This window comes from Hyperoodon ampullatus (genome assembly GCF_949752795.1).
Source record: "Hyperoodon ampullatus genome assembly, chromosome: 1".
NCBI lineage: Eukaryota > Metazoa > Chordata > Mammalia > Artiodactyla > Ziphiidae > Hyperoodon > Hyperoodon ampullatus.
The window spans coordinates 38103627-38123795 of NC_136914.1; the positions used below are offsets into that span (position 1 = coordinate 38103627).

A 20169-nucleotide genomic window follows, 5' to 3' on the forward strand; every position below is an offset into this window, starting at 1 on the left:
AAAAAAAAAAAAAAAAAAAAAAAAACAAACAAACAAAAAAAAAAACAAGTCGAGCTGTGCTAATTCCCTGGCAAGGTGAACACTGTACAAAGGTATAGTGATAGGGTTCCTGCACAGTTTAATTCAGACAGTATATTACTGGGTGACTAAGAGCACAGCTTGGAATCAGACAGACCTAGTTTTGAATTCTGTCTCCACCACCTCCTGGGATCTACTTTCTCTAACCCTTAATTTCTTTTTCTGTAAAATGGGAGTAATGAGCAGGATTTCATGAGATTTGAATGACATTACATGTCAAGTATTTGAATAGTGCTAGGCACACTGCAAAGGCTCATGATATGATAATTATTGTTATTTTTATTAAGTTTGCTAAAAGGCTTTTTGTTCCTCAGCACTGTTTTTTTCACGTGGGTAATGAATGTCACATGTCTATCATAGAATCATCCCTCTGAGTTGAGTGTATTACCGACCAGTTCTCTTGCTCAGCTCTCCCCTTTAACAGATGAGGGAACTAAGAACCAGAAAATTTTGACCAGAGTCCCTGTGGGTGGGAAGGTGAATCCCAGCTCTGTGCTCCATCCTCTGTGGTCCACATTTACATGCATGATTGAAGCACTGTCTATTTCCCACTATTTGTGGAAGGTGGTGAATACATACCTAATATTTTTAGATTTAATTGTTGAAGTCAGTCACCAAAAAATCTCTTTTCTTTACTGCCTTACACATTCAGTATTATCTAAAATGCCAGATACATGTTTTAGTCCCTGTACTTCTCCAGCCTTTTCTTGCCGCATTTCCCCTCTCATTGGAAACACTCCAGCTTCACCCCCGCCTTTTGCTCTCTCAAGCTCCCAATCTCTTGCCCACGGTCTTAGCACAGTTCTTCTCACTGCCCGGAACCCTCGTTCCTTGGCTCTTTGAATTGTGACCTTTTTTCATTATTCAGTATCATCCTTCCGGGTCAGTGTCATCTCAGAGAGCGTTTCTGATAACCTTTTCTCACTCCAGGCATTCCCTTTCTTTATAACACATCCCTATCCAACATAATTTTCATTTTTAAAATAGTTTAACTTTTGTCTCCTGTGCTAAAATGTACATTCTGTGAAAACTGGAATCATATTTGCTTTATTTGCCTTTGTATTCACAATTCTTCATTTACTTTTGTATTCAAGGTTCCAAATATTGCCTGGCATATATAGTAGACCAGTAAATATTTATGAGTGAATAAATGAAAGAGTGAATCAATCAGTAGTGTTGGATCACTAGATTAAAGATTGTTTATGTTAAAGAAGCAGTAGTTGTTCATTTCAGATTAGCAAGTAGGACATGGTTCTTTTTCTGTAACATTGGGCTTGGTCAATTCAAGCAACACAGCTTTTGAAAAAAATTTCCTTATGAAAATAAAGCTGTAAATATCAGGATTTGTATGAAAAGTTAGTCGTATTTTTAACAGTGTATTATCCACCCAGCGTGAAGACTGCTTGAATAACCATATGTTTATGCTAAGAAAAGAGCTATTTATTTTATGAAGTTGTCTTACTCTTAGGAATAACATAGTGCTTAATAATTCTTAGGAGCAAAATATACATCAGCATATTCTAAATAATAGGAATACTTATCTACTTTAAATCAGTTGTCAAAAGGCTTAATAATTGCCTGAGCAAAATATACAGTTGCTTTGTAAACACCTTCATTAGGCAGTTACATACGCATCTCTGGGTGGAAGTAGAATGGCTATTCAAGCATGTGTCGTTCCTCACTGGAAACCAAATGGTGTAGATATTTTATTTGGTAAAGATAATTGATAGTTTATTTTAAAAGATGCACTTTGAGTTGCAATGTGTTATTTTTATATGGGCCAAAAAAGAAAAAAAGGAGGAAAGAAAGGAATGAATAAACTTTGTCGTAATCAACTGTGAACTTCAAGCCAGGTTGATTTTAGTAACCAAATTGCTTTGATTTGATATTAATGTAGTCTTACAGGGCTGTGCTTACTGGGCATACTTTTTAAGTCTGTGAGATAATTTTGGTTCAATAAATTGGCCATTCTTTTTATTTTTCTAAGACACAGAAATGTATTTAATAAAAGCTTCAAGAGAGACGGGTAGAATCTCTCCTCCTCGAAAGTATGCTCAAATTTAAAATAGAGGCTTCTCAATTTCTAATCTATCTCCAATTTGTTTGTTAAAGACTATGGGTATTTAGCAGGTGACATAGGTTAACTGTAAGCACATAACATTTATCAAAATCTCAGCAGAAAAACAATTTATTGAGGAGTTCCTGAAAAGAACAGTTTGTTTGTTCTTTGAGATAATTTAAAATTGTGTGTCAAGTTAAAGAGCAGACTACCTGGCTAAAAGTATAACCTGTAGAACTGATTTATCATTTGTTTGGTACTTTCAGCTCAATTTGAGGGTGATTGTAAGAAACATGGTATCTATTGTAAGAATGTAAGAAACATTCCTATTACGAGGATATTATAAGTTGTATCCTTTTAATAGGATCCTTGGAAGAAAATCTTTACATTATGGTATGAAGAATAGAGGTACTTCGCTAAATATATGTTTTCCTTACCTAAGGACATTGTGAACCATGTAATTCATGAGGTTTTCTCTCCTGTATGTTTGAGCCAAAATTCGTGACTAAAATATGGCAAATATAGACTTTTTTTTTCCCAGTCTACCTCCCTAGCCTTGGTTTTATTATTTGATTGGTTTTGGGTTTTTTCTTACTTTTTGTTTATATTCTCATATTATAATTTGTGTCCTTGCATGCTACCTAAACATTTTCTAGAATTTGGTTGTGGGGGCAGGCAGCATACAAACAAACAGCCATATTCAGGGAACATCCCTGTAAAAGGCAGGGTGCTAGCTTGGCAAGGAACACAATGACGGGTAGGATACATTTCCTCCCTTTGCAGTGACATTTGAACAGATAATAAGAGTACAAAATATTGTTTAGTTAATATTACAATAGAGGGCTATCATAATAGTTTTAGGAGACACAGAATTCTCTTCTAGCTATAAAGAACATTTAAAAAATTTATTTATTTGGTTGCGCTGGGTCTTAGTTGCAGCAGTTGGGGTCCTTAGTTGCAGCTCGCCGGCTCCTTAGTTGTGGCAGGCAGACTCCTTAAGTGCAGCTTGCTGGCTCCTTAGTTGCCCCATGTGAACTGTTAGTTGCGGCATGTATGTGGGATCTAGTTCCCTGACCAGGGATCGAGCCCAGGCCACCTGCATTGTAAACATGGAGTCTTATCCACTGTGCCACCAGGGATGTCCCACTATAAAAAACATTTTTTAAAACAATATTCCAGGATGCATCCAGTTATATAGCTATTATACTATTTCTTTTCCTATGACAGTCTGTCCAGGTTTTATTTTTTTCATTCTCTTTGCTGAACCTATGCCAGTTTAAGAATGATTTTGATTTATTCTAAAGTTCATCTAGTGTAGAGTTTTGGAAAGACAAGTGTATGTATGACCCTCTCATTCATTTTTATTCTAGTCTTTTCGTTAACAGTCTTGTTTTGGGAATTATTATGGTTAGAATTCAGAAATTCTGAGGTATAAGATGAGTTTAGTAAATTCTGTATTCAGCCCAGGACTTAACATTAGATAAGTCCCTGCTTTTACCATCTGATATGTCTTTTCGCCATCAAAGGAACTTACCACTTTTCTCTAAATTATTAATTGATTTCTTCAGAGGAACATTATATTTTCTAAAGTTTATTAGTAAGATTGATTTAAATTTTATAGATAACTGGTCTTTGGCTTTTAGATTTTGTTTATTTAATCATTCATTCAACCAATTATTTTACATGTATAAGAAAATGTGGGATATATTGAAAGAGTTGTGTTTTAAACTTATTCAGATCGAAGTAACTATGCAAGCATACTTTCTTTTATTTGATTTTCAAGTCATACCACACTTTGAAAAGCACATAATAAAAGAAAAAAGTTGACAATGCTGTATTAAAATTGTTTTTCTCATCCACAGGTTTTTGGAAATGCTCCGCCAAATACAATGACAGAAAAATTTTCTGATCTTCTGCAGTTCACAACACAAGTCTCACGACTGATGGTGACAGAAATTCGAAGGAGAGCATCAAACAAATCCACAGGTATTTTTACAGAAACCAGCAAAAACTAATTTATTTGAATGGACAGTTTGGTAAAAGTGTTGTCGAAATCTAACAGAAAATTGACCTGATTTTAAGCACATGGATTTCAGTACCAGTCCCCATTCCCATTCTTACTGTCATATTCTTACTGTCAGCACCTTTTACTCTCAAGTGGAGTAGTTCTACCCAAGGCTACTTTCCTTGGACCACTACCACCCCTGCCCTAACCCTTTTAACAGCACTCTGTTTCCTTCTGAACAAAATCCAAATTCCTAGCATGACATTCAACACAAACTCAGGACCTGGAAATACATATATATACCCACCATTTTTGCATACCCTTTTTTTATTTGTTGTTTCCTTTTTCTATATTTCAACCAAATCACGAGTTACTTATAGTCCCAAACATTTCTGTGCTCTTTTTTCTATCCTTGTGATGCTTCATTCAGGAAGGAACATCTCCCCTCATCATCTTAGTACATATAAATCTTCTCAGCTTGGATTAAGTCACATTTCCTAGATAGAATGTTTCTTGATTCCCTTAATCAAAGGAAAAGTTTTCTCTTCTTAACTACTCAGCTTCACAAGTGGTGTTTATGTATGTATCTTTATCTTTCTATTAGACCATGAACTATTTACGAGTCTTTATATAACCTACAGTCTTTACCATAGTGCTTTACACAGTAGGCCTTTTAAAAATGCTGCCTGAATAACTATTCTTATTCATAATTAGGTAATTTTAAACTTCCTAAAGTATCATCCCATTTAATCAAGATTAAAATAAGACTTTTTGATTTTAATTACCATTACTCATTTTCTAAATTAGCAATATGTTTGAAGGATTTTATCTTAATTTTTATCTTGTTACTTTGGTTTTTAGTGGTTGTTTGAGTGATAGCTTTCCTACTGAAGCATTAGACCAAGAAATCAATAATTTAAGTTTTGTTTCTATTGTCTCTTTGAAAAATCACTTATCATTTTCCCCATTGAATTATTATCTTTCCAATTGTAACAGTAATGCCTTTGTTATATAATCCTTTTTTTTTTTTTTTGCACGGTACGCGGGCCTCTCACTGTTGTGGCCTCTCCCATCACGGAGCACAGGCCTAGCCGCCCCACGGCATGTGGGATCTTCCCGGACCGGGGCACGAACCCATGTCTCCTGCATCGGCAGGCGGACTCTCAACCACTGCGCCACCAGGGAAGCCCTATAATCCTATTTTTTAATTTAGTTTTTACTTTTAGTTTTAAAAGTATATAGGTGCATGGTTTTAAGGGTCAAATAGTTTATAGGTTTATTAAAAACAGTATCTCCCTTCCATCATCCTGGTTCATCCTCATTTTGCACTCCTAAGATACACTGAGTTTTTACGTCTCTTAACTTTTTTTGATATTTACCTCTGTGTCTCTAACTAATGTGCTTATACTGTGTGCCTTGATTTTTCATATTTAGATACCATCTCCAGGCTTACCACAAGAGAAGTAAGACTTTTAAGCTCACCATTATCCCACAGATTCTTACTTCTGTATCCGCATATCATTCTATCATAATTTGATTAGATCAGTATTCATTATATTATTGTGACTGAAAACATTATACAAAGATGAGCCATATGGTATACTCTGATTACTGTTCCTTTCTTGAAAACTTCTCCACCTCTATCAGAGTTAATAATTGCCTTTTTTTAAAAAACTAGTTTTCTACATTTTCATTATGCATTCTTCCCCTACTCCTCTGTTTTTCTGAATTTCCCCCCAATATCATTGAAGACATCAGATATTCTGTCAGTTTCATCTTCTTGCAAATACCTCTTCCAGAACCTTCTGGTCTGGTTTAATCTGTAGTAGTTGCTCTCTAGGCCAGCTGGACAGCTGTCACTTTTTCATCTTCACCCACTTCATCCTGGGATGTTTTTCCACTTCTTTGGGATAGAGCCTCTGTTTCCAGAATCTCACGTCATCTCTTTTCTCAAATTAACTTCCTCATTTTTGGTAAAATATTTTTTCCAGCAGCCTCCTGAAAAAGGATGCAGGGCAGTTATTATTTTGGTTTTTGTTTTTAGAAATCTGTGAGTGAAAATTCTTTTGACTCTTGCTATATAAAATGAGTTCCTGAGCTTCCCTGGTGGCGCAGTGGTTGAGAGTCCGCCTGCCGATGCAGGGGACACGGGTTCGTGCCCCAGTCCGGGAAAATCCCACATGCCACGGAGCGGATAGGCCCGTGAGCCATGGCCGCTGAGCCTGCGGGTCCAGAGCCTGTGCTCCGCAGCGGGAGAGGCCACAACAGTGAGAGGCCCGCGCACCGCAAAAAAAAAAAAAAAAAAAAAAAAACGAGTTCCCTCCCCTTAACCAAGGAAGGTGACAAGCTTTCAGGTACAGGGCTTAGAACAAACTTTATCACATCGTACAAGATGGCTTTATTGCAGAAAGGGGAACTTGTAGAACCAGGCTTCAACAAGAGAATAGAAGGCACAGATCTATCACCCTCATTATCTCACAGAAGTGTGCTTGGGATATTCCCCACCCAGAGCATGAATGCAATCTTAATGGTGAAGAAACACCATTTGTGATCTAAGCTGTTTGAGTACTGAATCTGAGTTCTTATTGGATGTTTCTAGGAGTTGTTTGAGAATGCTAGCTGTTTAGTTCCAGGAGACTTGGGGGTCCAGGGGAAGCTACAGGCCCTCCCATAGGGAGTGGAAGCTACGAGTGTCATAGAAAATTGAGCTTGGGTGCAGCATCTCTGGGAACATGGTCAGTGGGTCCTTCTCCAGGCAGCCTAGGTTGAACTCTCAAGGTTATTTTGGAAACTCTCGCAGCTCGCATTACATTTATCCTCCTTTTGGTGGATATAAGGTTCTAGATTGGAAATCATTTTATCTCAGAATATAAAAATAATTTCTCCATCATATTTTAGATTCCTGTACTCCTAGTGAGAAATCTGAAGCTACCTGAATTCTCCATTCTTTCTCTGTGGCATGTATTTTGTGTGTGTGTGTGTGTGTGTGTGTGTGTGTGTGTGTGTGTGTGTGTGTGTGTGTTTTATAAAAGCATTTAGAATCCTCTCGTTGGCCCTCCTCTTCTAAAATTTCATGATAACATGCCTTGGAGTGGACCTATTTTTATACATTATGCTGAGTACTCACTGGACCCGTTTAGTCTGGAAATTCATATCCTTTAATTTTGAGAAAGGTTTGTGAATTGTTTATATAATAATATCCTCCCCTCTGTTTTCTCTTTCTTATCACGTGTACCCCTAAGACTGTCCCTCTCATTTTCTTATCTTTCCTCTCTTATTTTCTGTCTTTGCTTTTTTACTCTCTTTGCTAGGAGAGCTTTTCGGGGATCTGGGGGTCTAGCTGCTCTTACACAGACTTCACCAGTCCTTCTGTGTACAGTCCCACATTTACTTCTGCTTCTAAAGGTGGGGGTCTAGCTGCTCTTACACAGACTTCACCAGTCCTTCTGTGTACAGTCCCACATTTACTTCTGCTTCTAAAGGTACTTAGTGCCACCAATTCCTGAGCCTCTTGGAGGTTGTGTTGAGGTTAGCTGCTTTTGTATTTTCCTTGTACTTGCTTTAAGTTAAGATTCTAGAGTCTGCTAAATCAGTTCCCACTAATTTCTCCTCTGTTTTAGTATCCAAAACGTTGTTGTTTTCACCTTTCCTATTTTCTTTGTTCTTATGGGTTTATGCTTTTTTAAAAAATCCTTAAACAACAATTTTAGTGGGCATATTAGTCTGCTTGGACTGCCATAACAAAATATCATAGACCAGTATAAAACAGGAATTTTTTTTCACAATTCTAGAGTCTGAAAGTCTAGGAGCATGGTGCCAGCATGATTGGTTTCTGGTGAGATCTCTCTTCCTGGCTTGCAGATGACACCTTCTCAATGTGGCCTCACCTCCAGGAGAGAGAGCTCTCTGGTGTCTCTTCTTTTAAGGGCATTAATCCCATCATGAGGGCCACACCCTCATGACCTCATCTAAACCCCATTACCTCCCAAAGGCTCCATCTCCAAATACCATCACATTAGGAACTAAGCCTTCAAATATGAATTCTGGGGGGGCACAATTCCGTTTATAGCAGTGAGGTTTCAGGACAGAGAAGAGATACATGCATGTGCTCAACCTTCCATCTTTAACGGGGGGCCCATTATGGAGTCTTTGGAGCAACAGCCATTAAAGTATTTTTAGATTGAGGACAAAATCTCTTAATCAGAAGCTGTACATTATATGAATTGATGTATGGATTTTAAAGTGAGGCAGTTTTAATTATATTTGTAGTCCTTGAAGCAAGTCTGGTGAGAGGTGGTCAAGATAGTTTAAGGTAAACTTCCTGTCTTTTCCCTTCTCCACCAGAATGGGATTGCATCCTTTTTTTATCTTTATTGATTTCAGTTGTTCCTATACAAGTGAAAAGTTTGTCTTAAATACAAGATTTCTGTGTTTTATGCCTTTTAAGCTATTTTAAATAGGTAGTATGAAGGGAAATTTCTTTGTCACATGTTGACTCCTGTCATTGCATTTTCTTTTTTGAGTGACATCCCTAGATTAGAAAAAAAAAATCCAAAGTTTATTTATATTCTGTTTGCTGTTGCTGTCTTTATGAATACCTAATCTGCATGTTTGTAGAAAAACATTTTTCTACATTGGAGATTTGTTTTCCTAAATCTCTTTACAGTTTTATGTCCGTAGGGAAATAATGAAGAGTATCTTAAATGGAGGAGATGTCTCATTGTTAATTACAGTAATAGTTACATAAGTGTTTTTTATTTTTTTTTTTGGCCGTACATGGGCCTCTCACTGTTGTGACCTCTCCCGTTGAGGAGCACAGGCCCCGGACGCGCAGGCCCAGCGGCCATGGCTCATGGGCCCAGCCACTCCGCAGCATGTGGGATCTTCCTGGACCGGGGCACGAACCCGTGTTCCCTGCATCGGCAGGCAGACTCTCAACCACTGCGCCACCAGTGAAGCCCCGAGTTATTATTTTTTTTAATTTTCTATTTTGAAATAATTATGGACTCACAGGAAGTTACAAACATAGAGCCCCTTGTACCCTTCCTTTCTCTGTTGGTGATATATTGTTTGCCAGATATTTTAAGATACATTTTTTCATATCATGTAATTCCATGTAAGTTTTAGTTTTAAACTTTTGAAATTCGTTAACTTCAGAATCCAGTGAAATTCAATTCAATTTTGTGTAAGTTTTACCTCCACAAGAGAAACTTTTCCAAATCACCCTATCTCATATAGATCTTTTATCCTCTATCTCCACACCAGTGAGTACTTATTCAGTCACCTTAAATACTTCCTTTAGAGGTTTGGTGTCATCTGAAAGTACCTTGTTTATTTACTTATTTAATGTTATTGTCTCTTGTGTTCACCCCTGTATCGCCTAAAAGAATGCTTGTCACAGATTAGGTGCTCAAAAAATTTTTACTGATTTTGACATAGGATTTCTCTGTGCTCCCCCCGACCCCATTATGCTTTAAGAGTTAGAAGAGTGTTAGAAAAGCCAGCTTACTGATGTTTAAGAGAGAAAAGCATAGTTTTGGAGTGTCTCGTCTGTCAGCCTTGAAGGACTCTGGCTTTTGGAATCCTTGTTCTCTTCTTTCATTTTTAGTTTTGAACATTGGAAGTTTCTTTTGATCACTGCTGTTATCAAAAGTACTTTCATGGAGATTTTTTGATAATTTGATTTTTCTAGTAAAAAATTCTAGATTTTGAGGATCTAGGTACATCCTGAATCATTTTTCTTCTTGCATATCCCATTCTGGTTTTCTGATTGATCAATTGATTTCTGTTGTGGTAAAAACACTAACATGAGACTGCCCTCTTAACAAACTTTTACATGTACAGTACAGTAAATTGTAAGTACAATGTTGTACAGCAGATCTCTAGAACTTTTTCATATTACACAACTGTAACTTTATACACATTTATCAACAACTTTCCATTTCTTCCTCCTCTCAGCCTTTGGCAACCACCCTTCCACTTTCTGCTTCTATGAGTTTGGCTGTTTTCAATACCTCACATAACCTTTTATTTTATAGGAAGTTATCATTGAAAGTAATTTTTGTTATGATTTACATGCACATAATTTTTCTCCAAAAAGAAGCAGATGGAATGAGTTCTCTATTATTCTTTTGAAAATTGGCTCTATCTGTTGTGCATCAGAGAAAGATTATTTTCCCAGGACTCCTCTGAATTTGGTGTGAAATACTTGTTATTTTGTTTGTTACGTAATCGCCATTCACATATCAAGTCTTTTCACCAGATCACTCTAACATTCATTGTAGATATCTCAGTAGGAACCATGCTTATTGGCAATTCTGTTGTTTAAATCTATCCATCAGAAGTTAGTAAAAAATGGAAAATTTTAGGTAAGTCAATGTGCAAAGTGGGTACATGGGCTGATTTGTAATACAGTAGTTCTCTTCTCTCTGTCTCTCTTAATCCTCTTGGTTATAGCCTCCCTGTGGTTTTGTTAAAAATATATAGTGACTTTCAACTAATTTGAAAAAATATATAATTTTGTAGCCATATTGTGTACAGGACATGGCTTAAGACTTTTCCCTATCTCTTCTAGTTATTTGTTAAGTTCAGCCATGCAGTCTGCTTAATTCTAAGGTCAGTCACGTGGTCGATTTTACATCATTGAAAGAGAAACTTCCCACCTGTGTAAAAATAGTATCTTCAGTTTATTGTTAATGACTTTGCTGCATGCTAGGTGCCACTGTTAAGCCCAGTGCTGTAATCCCCACTGGGCAGCAGCCCAGTGATAGAGAAGCCAAATGATGCCGACCACGGTTGGCATCTGGTGCAGCATCTTGTGGTGGAATTAGTATAATGTAGTGAATCCCCAATTAGACAACCCAGCCTTTTTTTTTAAACAGAAAAACACTGTGCCCCGCTGTCCTCCAAGGATTTCAAAGCCACAACACCTTCAGGTAATTTCATTCCCAAGGTGTGATGATGTATTATCAAATTGAAAGAAGCATGGAAGCTATGAGTCCTAATACTACTTTTCTCACTAACGTGGAAGTGGTTTTCTTTGGAAGGGAGGGGTGGGAATGGGCGTTTAGGGCTTGGTTTCTTCATTAATGACAAAAGTGTAATAGTACTATTGATGTGTCTCACATTATCATCCTGAAGCATAAGTTTGAAAATGACTATGCTTTAAATGGACTTTGCAAAAGGAAAAATTATTGTATTACACTTATTATTAACACGTTTTGTGTTCTGGTTGTTCTGAGTGCAGTCTAATTGAATTTACTTATACTGTCTCAGTGTAGACTGGGGACTTAACATTTCCTTTAAAACTGTCTACATTCTATTCTTATTTAATCTAATAATGAGCTCTACTAACTTCATTTCTGTATTTTTTTGGCCTAACTATGTGTACTGAAATGCAGCATGAAAGCTAAAGCTTAAATCAAAATGATTGGCAACTCTCAAGATGGGCTGATATTAATATGTTCTTTTCATTATAATCTTAAGGTAAATCAGTGTTTAAATTTGTATTTGTTAAAAATTAGTGAAAATAAAAGATCATAACGCAATATTTTTTGACTAGGAGCGTTTTTCAAAGTTTTAAGAAATTCTGTGGTTTATGGAGGTTTAATATGTTGTCTATATAATTTTTTAAAGATAGCACTAAATGTTACATACTTTTACAATGAGCTTCTTGATTTATTTAAAATGAAAACTCGGAGATCCCATCAAGTTGTTTTGCATGGCAACCTACTGAAATTAGTAGGAGAAAGTAAGATAGTTCTTCTGAATATGTTTGTTATGTAAAGATAGTCTGTTTTATCAATGAGAGTTTCCAGTCTCACCCGTATCATTCAGCCACAACTATTGTCAAGACTTCTTTGTATGCACCTGTAATTCAAAGCCAGATAATGTAATTATACATTATTGCTGATGTAACTGAAGTCTCTATCTTCTTCTCAAAAAGAGCAGTTGTTATTATTAAGCTGGTAAAATTGTTAAAGGGACGCCATTAATAATTATACTGTCTTGATCCTTTTCAAGGTTTATTTTCATAAGTATTATCTCATTTAATCTGCTCAGCAATCTACTGAACTGTTGTAATGTTTAATAACAAATAGGACACTTTTGAAAATACCTTGTCTTTTCTTATCTTGAGGAATATCTTAATGTTCATTGTCAACCAAAACGAAAGAAACCACACACTTTTTTGTAAATGCCATTGATCAGATAGATATATGGAACTGTTTCAAACCAAGAGTACATTTTTGGTGTTTTGGTTCTCAAAATAACCATTGGCATTCATTGTTCATAATTGGCAACTTGTTGAATAGCAGTGAAAAAACATATTTGTCCAAACTTCTTTTAATGTTAATAGTGTTAAGTACTATGGGTGGAATCTGGAGTCACTCAAAATGTGTCTCATCTGTAGGTTTCTAGATTCTGTACCAGGGAGATAAATTTGTTTATCTTTTAAAGTAGGCTTAGTTCTTCAAAATATTTTTTTCCCTCTGTGAGAGACATAGGTGGTATTGATCAGTTGATTTACCAATCAATGTTTATTTTTTTAATGAAATAGAATTTTATTACATTGGTTTAATTGTAAAATAAGCAATTTGAAGACTGCAGGTATTTTTTTTTTTTTAAGATGTTGAGTTACGAAATTGGAAATGCACAATTTAAAACCAAAGTCGCCTGGGTTACGAAGAAGCCTAGGAAATGAAAGCATAGCATGTCAGCCTTTGATTAAGAATTTTAGGGAACTGGTAAGGAGCTGTTTTCCTTACATGAGCATTTAATTCCTATCAAGGAAAGACTGCTCGTGTTATATAACAAATGGCTGGGGTCCATTGTAGGCTTGCAGGAAAAGTTTGCAGGTTAGTTTTTACCAATGATCTTAAACCATGATTGCTAAAGATGGTTTCTCAATGGTATTCTTTTATCTGTTTTCTTCTTTCTCTATTTAATCAGCCTTGAACATTGCTTTCTTTGTATTACTCCCCTTTCAAACCTTTCAGGAATCTCTGTTACCCGTAATAAATGCAAACCTCCTGATGTTCTTGAGAAGTTGAATTCAATGTGTCCTTCTTTGATCTCCCTGGGTTGATTTATTCACTCATTTAACAGGTGTTTATTGAGTGCCCACTTAGTGCCAGTGATGTGCTCCATACTGGGGATCAGCTCTGAACAAGGCTGACAAAGTCTGCTCCCATGGTGTTTGTTTTCTAGAGAGGGGCAAGAGACTATAAAATCAGTGAGCATGAATACAGTAATTTCAACATTTACCAGATACTGAATACCAGAAGTAAGCCAGGGTTCTGTTGACTTCTCTTTTCCAGTAAAATTTTTTTATCACTATCTTTATCTTTTAAAGGCTAAGCAGCCTGGATTTGAATATAAGTTCTGTCCCTGACTCCAGGCAAATTACTTATCCTCTCCCATTTCTCAATTTATAATAAGAGGTCTAAGAATAGAAAATAACTTACAGGGTTCTACATAAAGATTAAATGAGTTGAATCTGCAAGCACTTAAAACAGTGCTTGTTGGGCTTCCCTGGTGGCGCAGTGGTTGAGAGTCCGCCTGCCGATGCAGGGGACACGGGTTCGTGCCCCGGTCCGGGAAGATCCCACATGCCGCGGAGCGGCTGGGCCCGTGAGCCATGGACGCTGAGCCTGTGCATCTGGAGCCTGTGCTCCGCAACAGGGGAGGCCACAACAGTGAGAGGCCCGCGTACAGCAAAAACAAAACAAACAAAAAAAAGCAGTGCTTGTTGTACAGTTAAGACTCAGTAAAAATAAGGTATCTTAAAAAATTTTCCTTTAACATGTTCTTTCAAATGGAAGTATATAAAGATGAAATATGCCCAGCACAGTATCATGTGTAAGTTTTGTATCATTCAGTTATTGAATAAAACACTTTTATCTTGATTGTCTTAAATGTCTTAAAGGAAAGAATACCTCTAAGGTAATCTAAATTCTATTCTACATCCTGTATCTTTATGACATGTGGTAAGTATACGTTAGTAACCTAATATGTTGGTTTACAGTGAACAGATTGGACTTATTTTCTGACTTTAATTCATCTCCTATTCCAATGTAAAAATTGATGAACTCTGTGCTGATAAAATTAAATGCATGGTTAAGGATTTATCCATTTTCTCTTATCCTTAAAAACATAATCAACTAAGTTGACTTTCAAAGATTCTTCCAACACTACAGTTCTATGAATGACTCCCTCACTGTTTATCTCTTCCTAATGTCAGCTGTTCAGGTCACCCCCTGTGTGTGTCACTGAGCCAACCTCCTAATTTGTTTCCCCCATCAATCTCTTTGCCCTTGCAGTTTGTCATACACATCACTCTAAATTAATAGTCTTAAAATAATCCTTTAATCATCTAATTTGCTCAAGAAACTACATTTGCTCTTTCTTGCCCAAAGAGTCAAATACAGACAGCCCTTAGCTTACCTTCCCTCGTAAGTAGGCATTTTCTGTCACTACTATTGATATTAGACTCTAATTCTCAACATATGCTCTTCTAGAATGTGAATCCTATGTTATTACAGTTGTTCCTCTTGATCATTCCTCTAGCCACACTTTTGTTTTAATACAGTGTGCCTAATCTGTTTCCATCCCTCCCTCCCAGTTTCTAGAGAGACTTGTTTTCCAGGCAGGTTTAACTCAGATTTCCCCTATTCCATGACTCCTTTTGACTAGTTTGTGACGCACCTTTTCCTAAAATATATAGGTTGACTTTTACATTTCTGTATTGATATGATGACATCTACATATGCCATTAAAACATTGCTCTCTTTAACATATTTTGTATGTGATTTCTCTCCACCTAATGACTTTCCTTTGGTTTTATAGAGGCTGCAAGTCGGGCCATAGTCCAATTCTTGGAAATCAATCAGAGTGAAGAAGCCAGTAGAGGTTGGATGCTTCTGACAACAATTAATTTGTTAGCATCCTCTGGTCAGGTAAGTTCTTGGCTTTCGTGTTTGAAACATCTTTTTATCCTCTTGGGATTTTGTGAAATTAAATCATCATATCCAAATAAGATTTTATGATAATCTGTGTATTCTTCTAATTCTTCTTAACACATTATTTCATGCTTCTCACAACATCTCTATAAAGAGGTTAATGTTTCCATTTTACACATGAGGAAATGCTTAAATTAGAACAGTGTTTTCCATCTTTGTCACATCATAGCACACATAGAGCATGGTACCATTTGTACAGCACACTGGGCAAAAAGATGGGCTACCTGTGGCTGGAGGGAAGTAGCCCAGGAACTGCATTTCTGTAACCCATCTTAGGGAAACTTTGACTTGGAAGAGTCATCTAAGATTCATCTAAGGTCACTTAGCTAATAAGGAATAAGTGACATGGAAAATACTTTAAAATTTTTCTAACTTTTATGCAAAATAAGGAAATATTGTCATTTTCAGGATAATACATATATCCTTCCTACTTGATTTTCTTCTGGAGATTGCTTTTTTTCCCTTTAAATCAACTTTAAGCATCTGTCATGATACATATGGCATGTAGTCATTTATGTGCTGTTTGAATACCCGATTTGTGACCTGTGATGTTTTGGGGATGAAGGAAGTTTATTCAGCCTTCTAAAATCCAGAGTATAGTTACCTTCAAAGTCCACACCAATCTTGAGAATGACTATTGTCTAAATTACAATGGGCTTTCAAATACCTCATGGAATTTACAAAAGTAAATGTGACACCGATCATACTACCGTGACAGGCCAGAGGAGAAACAGTGCACATTTCTTAGTAACCATATCCTGAAACCAGTTACTAGCCTAAAGTAAGCAGCACTTGAATTTTTTTTCTTTGGAATGGCCTGTTTCCTTTTTCATTTGCTGGGTTTTTGTTTTGTTTTTTATTTATTTTATTATTTTATTTTATTTAAAATTTTTATTTTATATTGGAGTATAGTTGATTTACAATATTGTGTTATGTTTTGTTTTTTAAATCAGAAAACGAATAAGACCAACTTGTACTGATTTACCTGGGACTATCTGAGTTTTGGCATAGAAGGCCCACATCCCAGGAAACCCCTCCGTCCTGGGCAAATGGAGATGTTTATTCACCCTAAGTACTAAGTAACCTTCAGATAGTCCTAAAGTAGACCATTGTTTTCATGTATCTATGGCCATATCAAGTGACTATCAAAATACCAATTCTACTTGCTATCGATGGTAACTATAAATGCCTCTATGTTGCTGTACCAAAGTTTGGTTTGGCTTAGAATAATACATAAAATAATAGTGTTTAATTGGAATATTTCTAAGTTTTATTCATATTTTCTGTAGATGCACTGTTTTTCTCTCTCTCTTGTGAGCATAGACTGTGTCATACCATAACACCTAGAACATGGTAGAAAATCAGTAAATGTGTATTAACTTAAATGTGCACAAATGGATAGACCAATTTAAAAGCGTAAGAAAAGAATCAGGAGAAAAGAATCACTTAAAAAAATTACAAATGTTGCCGATTACCAGTTTGTATACCCAGTTGTACTTTTATCTATCCGTTATAAGATGAAAATGAAAAGTCATATCATTTTGCTTAATATGAAGGGATAGCTAGTAATAATCTAACTGGAAAAAGACATTTTAAAAAGAAAATTCAGTGTTATGTTTTGAGCTGACTTTCTTGTTTGCATGCTATCTTCTGTTGGCAGCAGTGAGATACAGATGGCAAAAACATGGTCCTGAATCAACATGTAGATGACAGAGATGAACTGGATGAAGATAATACCATAAAATGCAGTAATGGGCTATATGTAGTACTATGAACATAGAAATGGAGTTGTAAATTTTGTAGGTGAGGGTAGGAAGAAAGATGAGGAATTAAAGAAAGTTTCAGGCATGAACAGACGTTTAAATTGAGAGTCAGGTGGAGACATGGGGTGTCTAGAAACAATAAATGGTAGATGAGAACTGCAGAGAGCTTTTGAGTATTAGAGGAGGGAAATGATAGTGGATATGTAGAAAGGGGCCGGATCTTGTAAAGGATTGTTCCTTAGGCTCTGTCTCCTCCCCGTCACCTGGCTACTGCATTAGTTCAGGCCCGGCCGTTCTTAACGGTTTTCGGTACTAGTTTCCTAATTGCTCTCGCCTTCCTGCTCTTTAATCTATGGTCTATACTATCACCAGCTAATTTTCTAAAATCTGATTCTATAACTCCTTTGGAACACTTCATTGGGTCTCCAATCCCAGCAAATTAAAAGTAAAACTAAAATGGGAGACCACACGCATAGGTCATTGAGCATGTACAAACCGTGGGCCACTTAACCCGCTCTCTAACCCCAGACAGGGTATATAAGTGATGAGCCTCAATTGCTCCCTTTGTAAAGTAAGGAGCATATAGTAATAAAATCTACCTTATCTACCTTGTAGGGATGACTTGAGAAATAGGTGAGAGCATGTATTTAAAGTGCTTAGCTTTATGCCTGTTATATAATAAACACTCATTAAAGATTAGACATTATTATTGTGGCTTTTCAGGAGTCAGCAGTTTTGGACTCAGGTTCCTGAAACATTCTGTACCATATGGCCTAAGCTCCTGTGTATCTTCCAGGTGATCTTTCCCCTCTTGTTTTAATTCCGACACTTTTCCATTCTACTCCTGCCAGTGGTGATCATTCCCTTTTATATTAGCCTGAATGTACTACCACTGTTACACATAAGAGATTAAATCATAGTTATTAACAAACCTGCTTCTGCTCTAGACTACAGTCTTCTGAAGGGCAGGGATCCTTCATCATTGCATACTGAGCTCCCAACACACTGACTGACATACCCTAGGCATTCAGGAAATGTGTAATGTCAAAATTAATAAACAGATCAACAGATGATGCTAACCTGTTGATCTCCAGCATGGAAAAACTTTCTATTCCAAACTGTACCATGGAAAGTTTTTTATAATTATTATAGCATATTTCTTAACAGTGCTGAAATATTCACCATAAGAATGTCTATAATTTCTTCCTTTAGTAATCTTTGAAAATAATGGAGAAATTTTTTTTGCGTCAGTGATGGCTATATCCTCCAAGTGCCCTTCCAACCCTAAGAATCTACAATAAAAATAAAAGTGATAGTAAAGCAAGTTTAGTACTCAATGTATCTTTGCATTTGTTATATAACCCTCATATTAACCCTAAGCGATATGTACTATTATATCCATTTTATAGGAGAGAAAGGTGAGGTCTAACAAAATTAGTTTGCCTAATAAGTTCATGGTTAAAATCTTTTCTAAATCCTAAAGTTTATGTTCTTTGAAACATGCTGCCTCTTAATAGTCAACCTAATAAATACCTTACTAAATAACAAACTTCTCAATATTTGGTTACAGCAAATTTGTCCAAATAGGAAATATGTATTTGTCAGCGTGGAGTCATTTTAATTTTTTTTCAGGCATTTAAAAAGTTATTTTGATATAGGGCTTCCCTGGTGGCGCAGTGGTTGAGAGTCTGCCTGCCGATGCAGGGGACACGGGTTCGTGCCCTGGTCTGGGAAGATCCCACATGCCGCGGAGCGGCTGGGCCCGTGAGCCATGGCCGCTGAGCCTGCACGTCCAGAGCCTGTGCTCCGCAACGGGAGAGGCCACAACAGTGAGAGGCCTGCGTACCGCAAAAAAAAAAAAAAAAAGTTATTTTGATATATAATTTTCTGGCTTAAAATTTGAGCTTACTTAGCTATACCAAGTACAGTTATGTCTATCTGTCTATCTGTCTATTCACTTATTTATCGGTTTGTTTTCCAGAAAACCGTGGACTGCATGACAACGATGTCAGTGCCTTCCACCCTGGTTAAATGTTTATATCTGTTTTTTGACCTTCCACATGTGCCTGAGGCAGTTGGAGGTGCACAGAATGAGCTACCTCTAGCAGAACGTCGTGGACTACTCCAGAAAGTTTTTGTACAGGTATGGAAGGTGCTATTTGCCTGGCCATCTATACCACTCTATTTAAAGTGTAACAGGTACACTCCTTAAATAGATGTCCTGCCTATTCCATTTTCTATGGTATTTCATCCTGTTTATTATAAGTTCACTTTATCTCATCTGTCACATTTCTTGAATCTGCACATTTCTTTTGAAAAATATTGGATGAGGGATTAACAAGTTTGTTTCTCTGAACAGAGGTTACCTTTGATATAGCAAAAACATCTCTAAAATGAACTAAACAACTTTTATTGACAATATAATTAAGTTTTGCATAATATTTCTTCTTATGTCAAGAAATTCTGTTTTGTTGCTGTCTATATATAGGAAGTCCTTATCCTATAAATATTTAGCTTAGAAAAGACAGTTTATTTTAGTGGCTGCTGCCACCTCCTCTGCTCCCTGCCTATAAAGCCCTTCTTTCCCACTGTTGCCACTCTTCTTTTTTTTTTTTTTTTTTTTGCCGTACAGGGGCCTCTCACTGTCGTGGCCTCTCCCGTTGCGGAGCACAGGCTCCGGATGCGCAGGCTCAGCGCCCATGGCTCACGGGCCCAGCCGCTCCACGGCATGTGGGATCCTGCCGGATGGGGGCACGAACCCGCGTCCCCCACATCGGCAGGCGGACTCTCAACCACTGTGCCACCAGGGAAGCCCCGCCACTCTTCTTTTAATAGCATTAGCAGATTAAGTATACCTTTGTTAGCTAGCCTGGAAATATTGTCATCATTTTGATATCCTTTCTTGCGAGAAAATTTTCAAAACAAGCAAACTACAAACATTTAGAATATAATCTGTCCATGTAAAAATACATGTTTGACACAAGACGATAAATACTGCATGGTTCCATTTATAAGTAAAGTGGTCAAACTTTTAAAAGTAGAGTGTTGGTTACCAGGGGCTGGGAGGTGGGGAAAAGAAAGTTGTTGGTCAGTGTTACAGAGATTCAGTTTTGCAAGAGGAAAATGTTCTGGAGATTTGTTGCACAACCATGTGCATGTAGTTAACACTACTGTACCCTATATTTGCATATGATTTAAGATGGTTAAATTTTGTTATGTGTTTTTATGCCTCAATTTAAAATACCA

The 20169-nt window shown here is 36.8% G+C and overlaps 1 protein-coding gene across 2 annotated transcripts in view; it reads left to right on the forward strand.

Moving 5' to 3' along the window:
* WDFY3 (WD repeat and FYVE domain containing 3) overlaps positions 1 to 20169 on the forward strand; it is a gene marked incomplete at both ends in the record, with an annotated part of 173774 nt that overhangs the window by 7548 nt on the left and 146057 nt on the right. For both annotated transcript variants that reach the window (XM_079701144.1, XM_079701145.1), the window contains 3 exons: positions 4000 to 4123; positions 14988 to 15097; positions 18905 to 19066. In XM_079701144.1, the coding sequence (XP_079557270.1) occupies positions 4000 to 4123; positions 14988 to 15097; positions 18905 to 19066 (396 nt within the window). The remainder of the gene's footprint in view (positions 1 to 3999; positions 4124 to 14987; positions 15098 to 18904; positions 19067 to 20169) is intronic.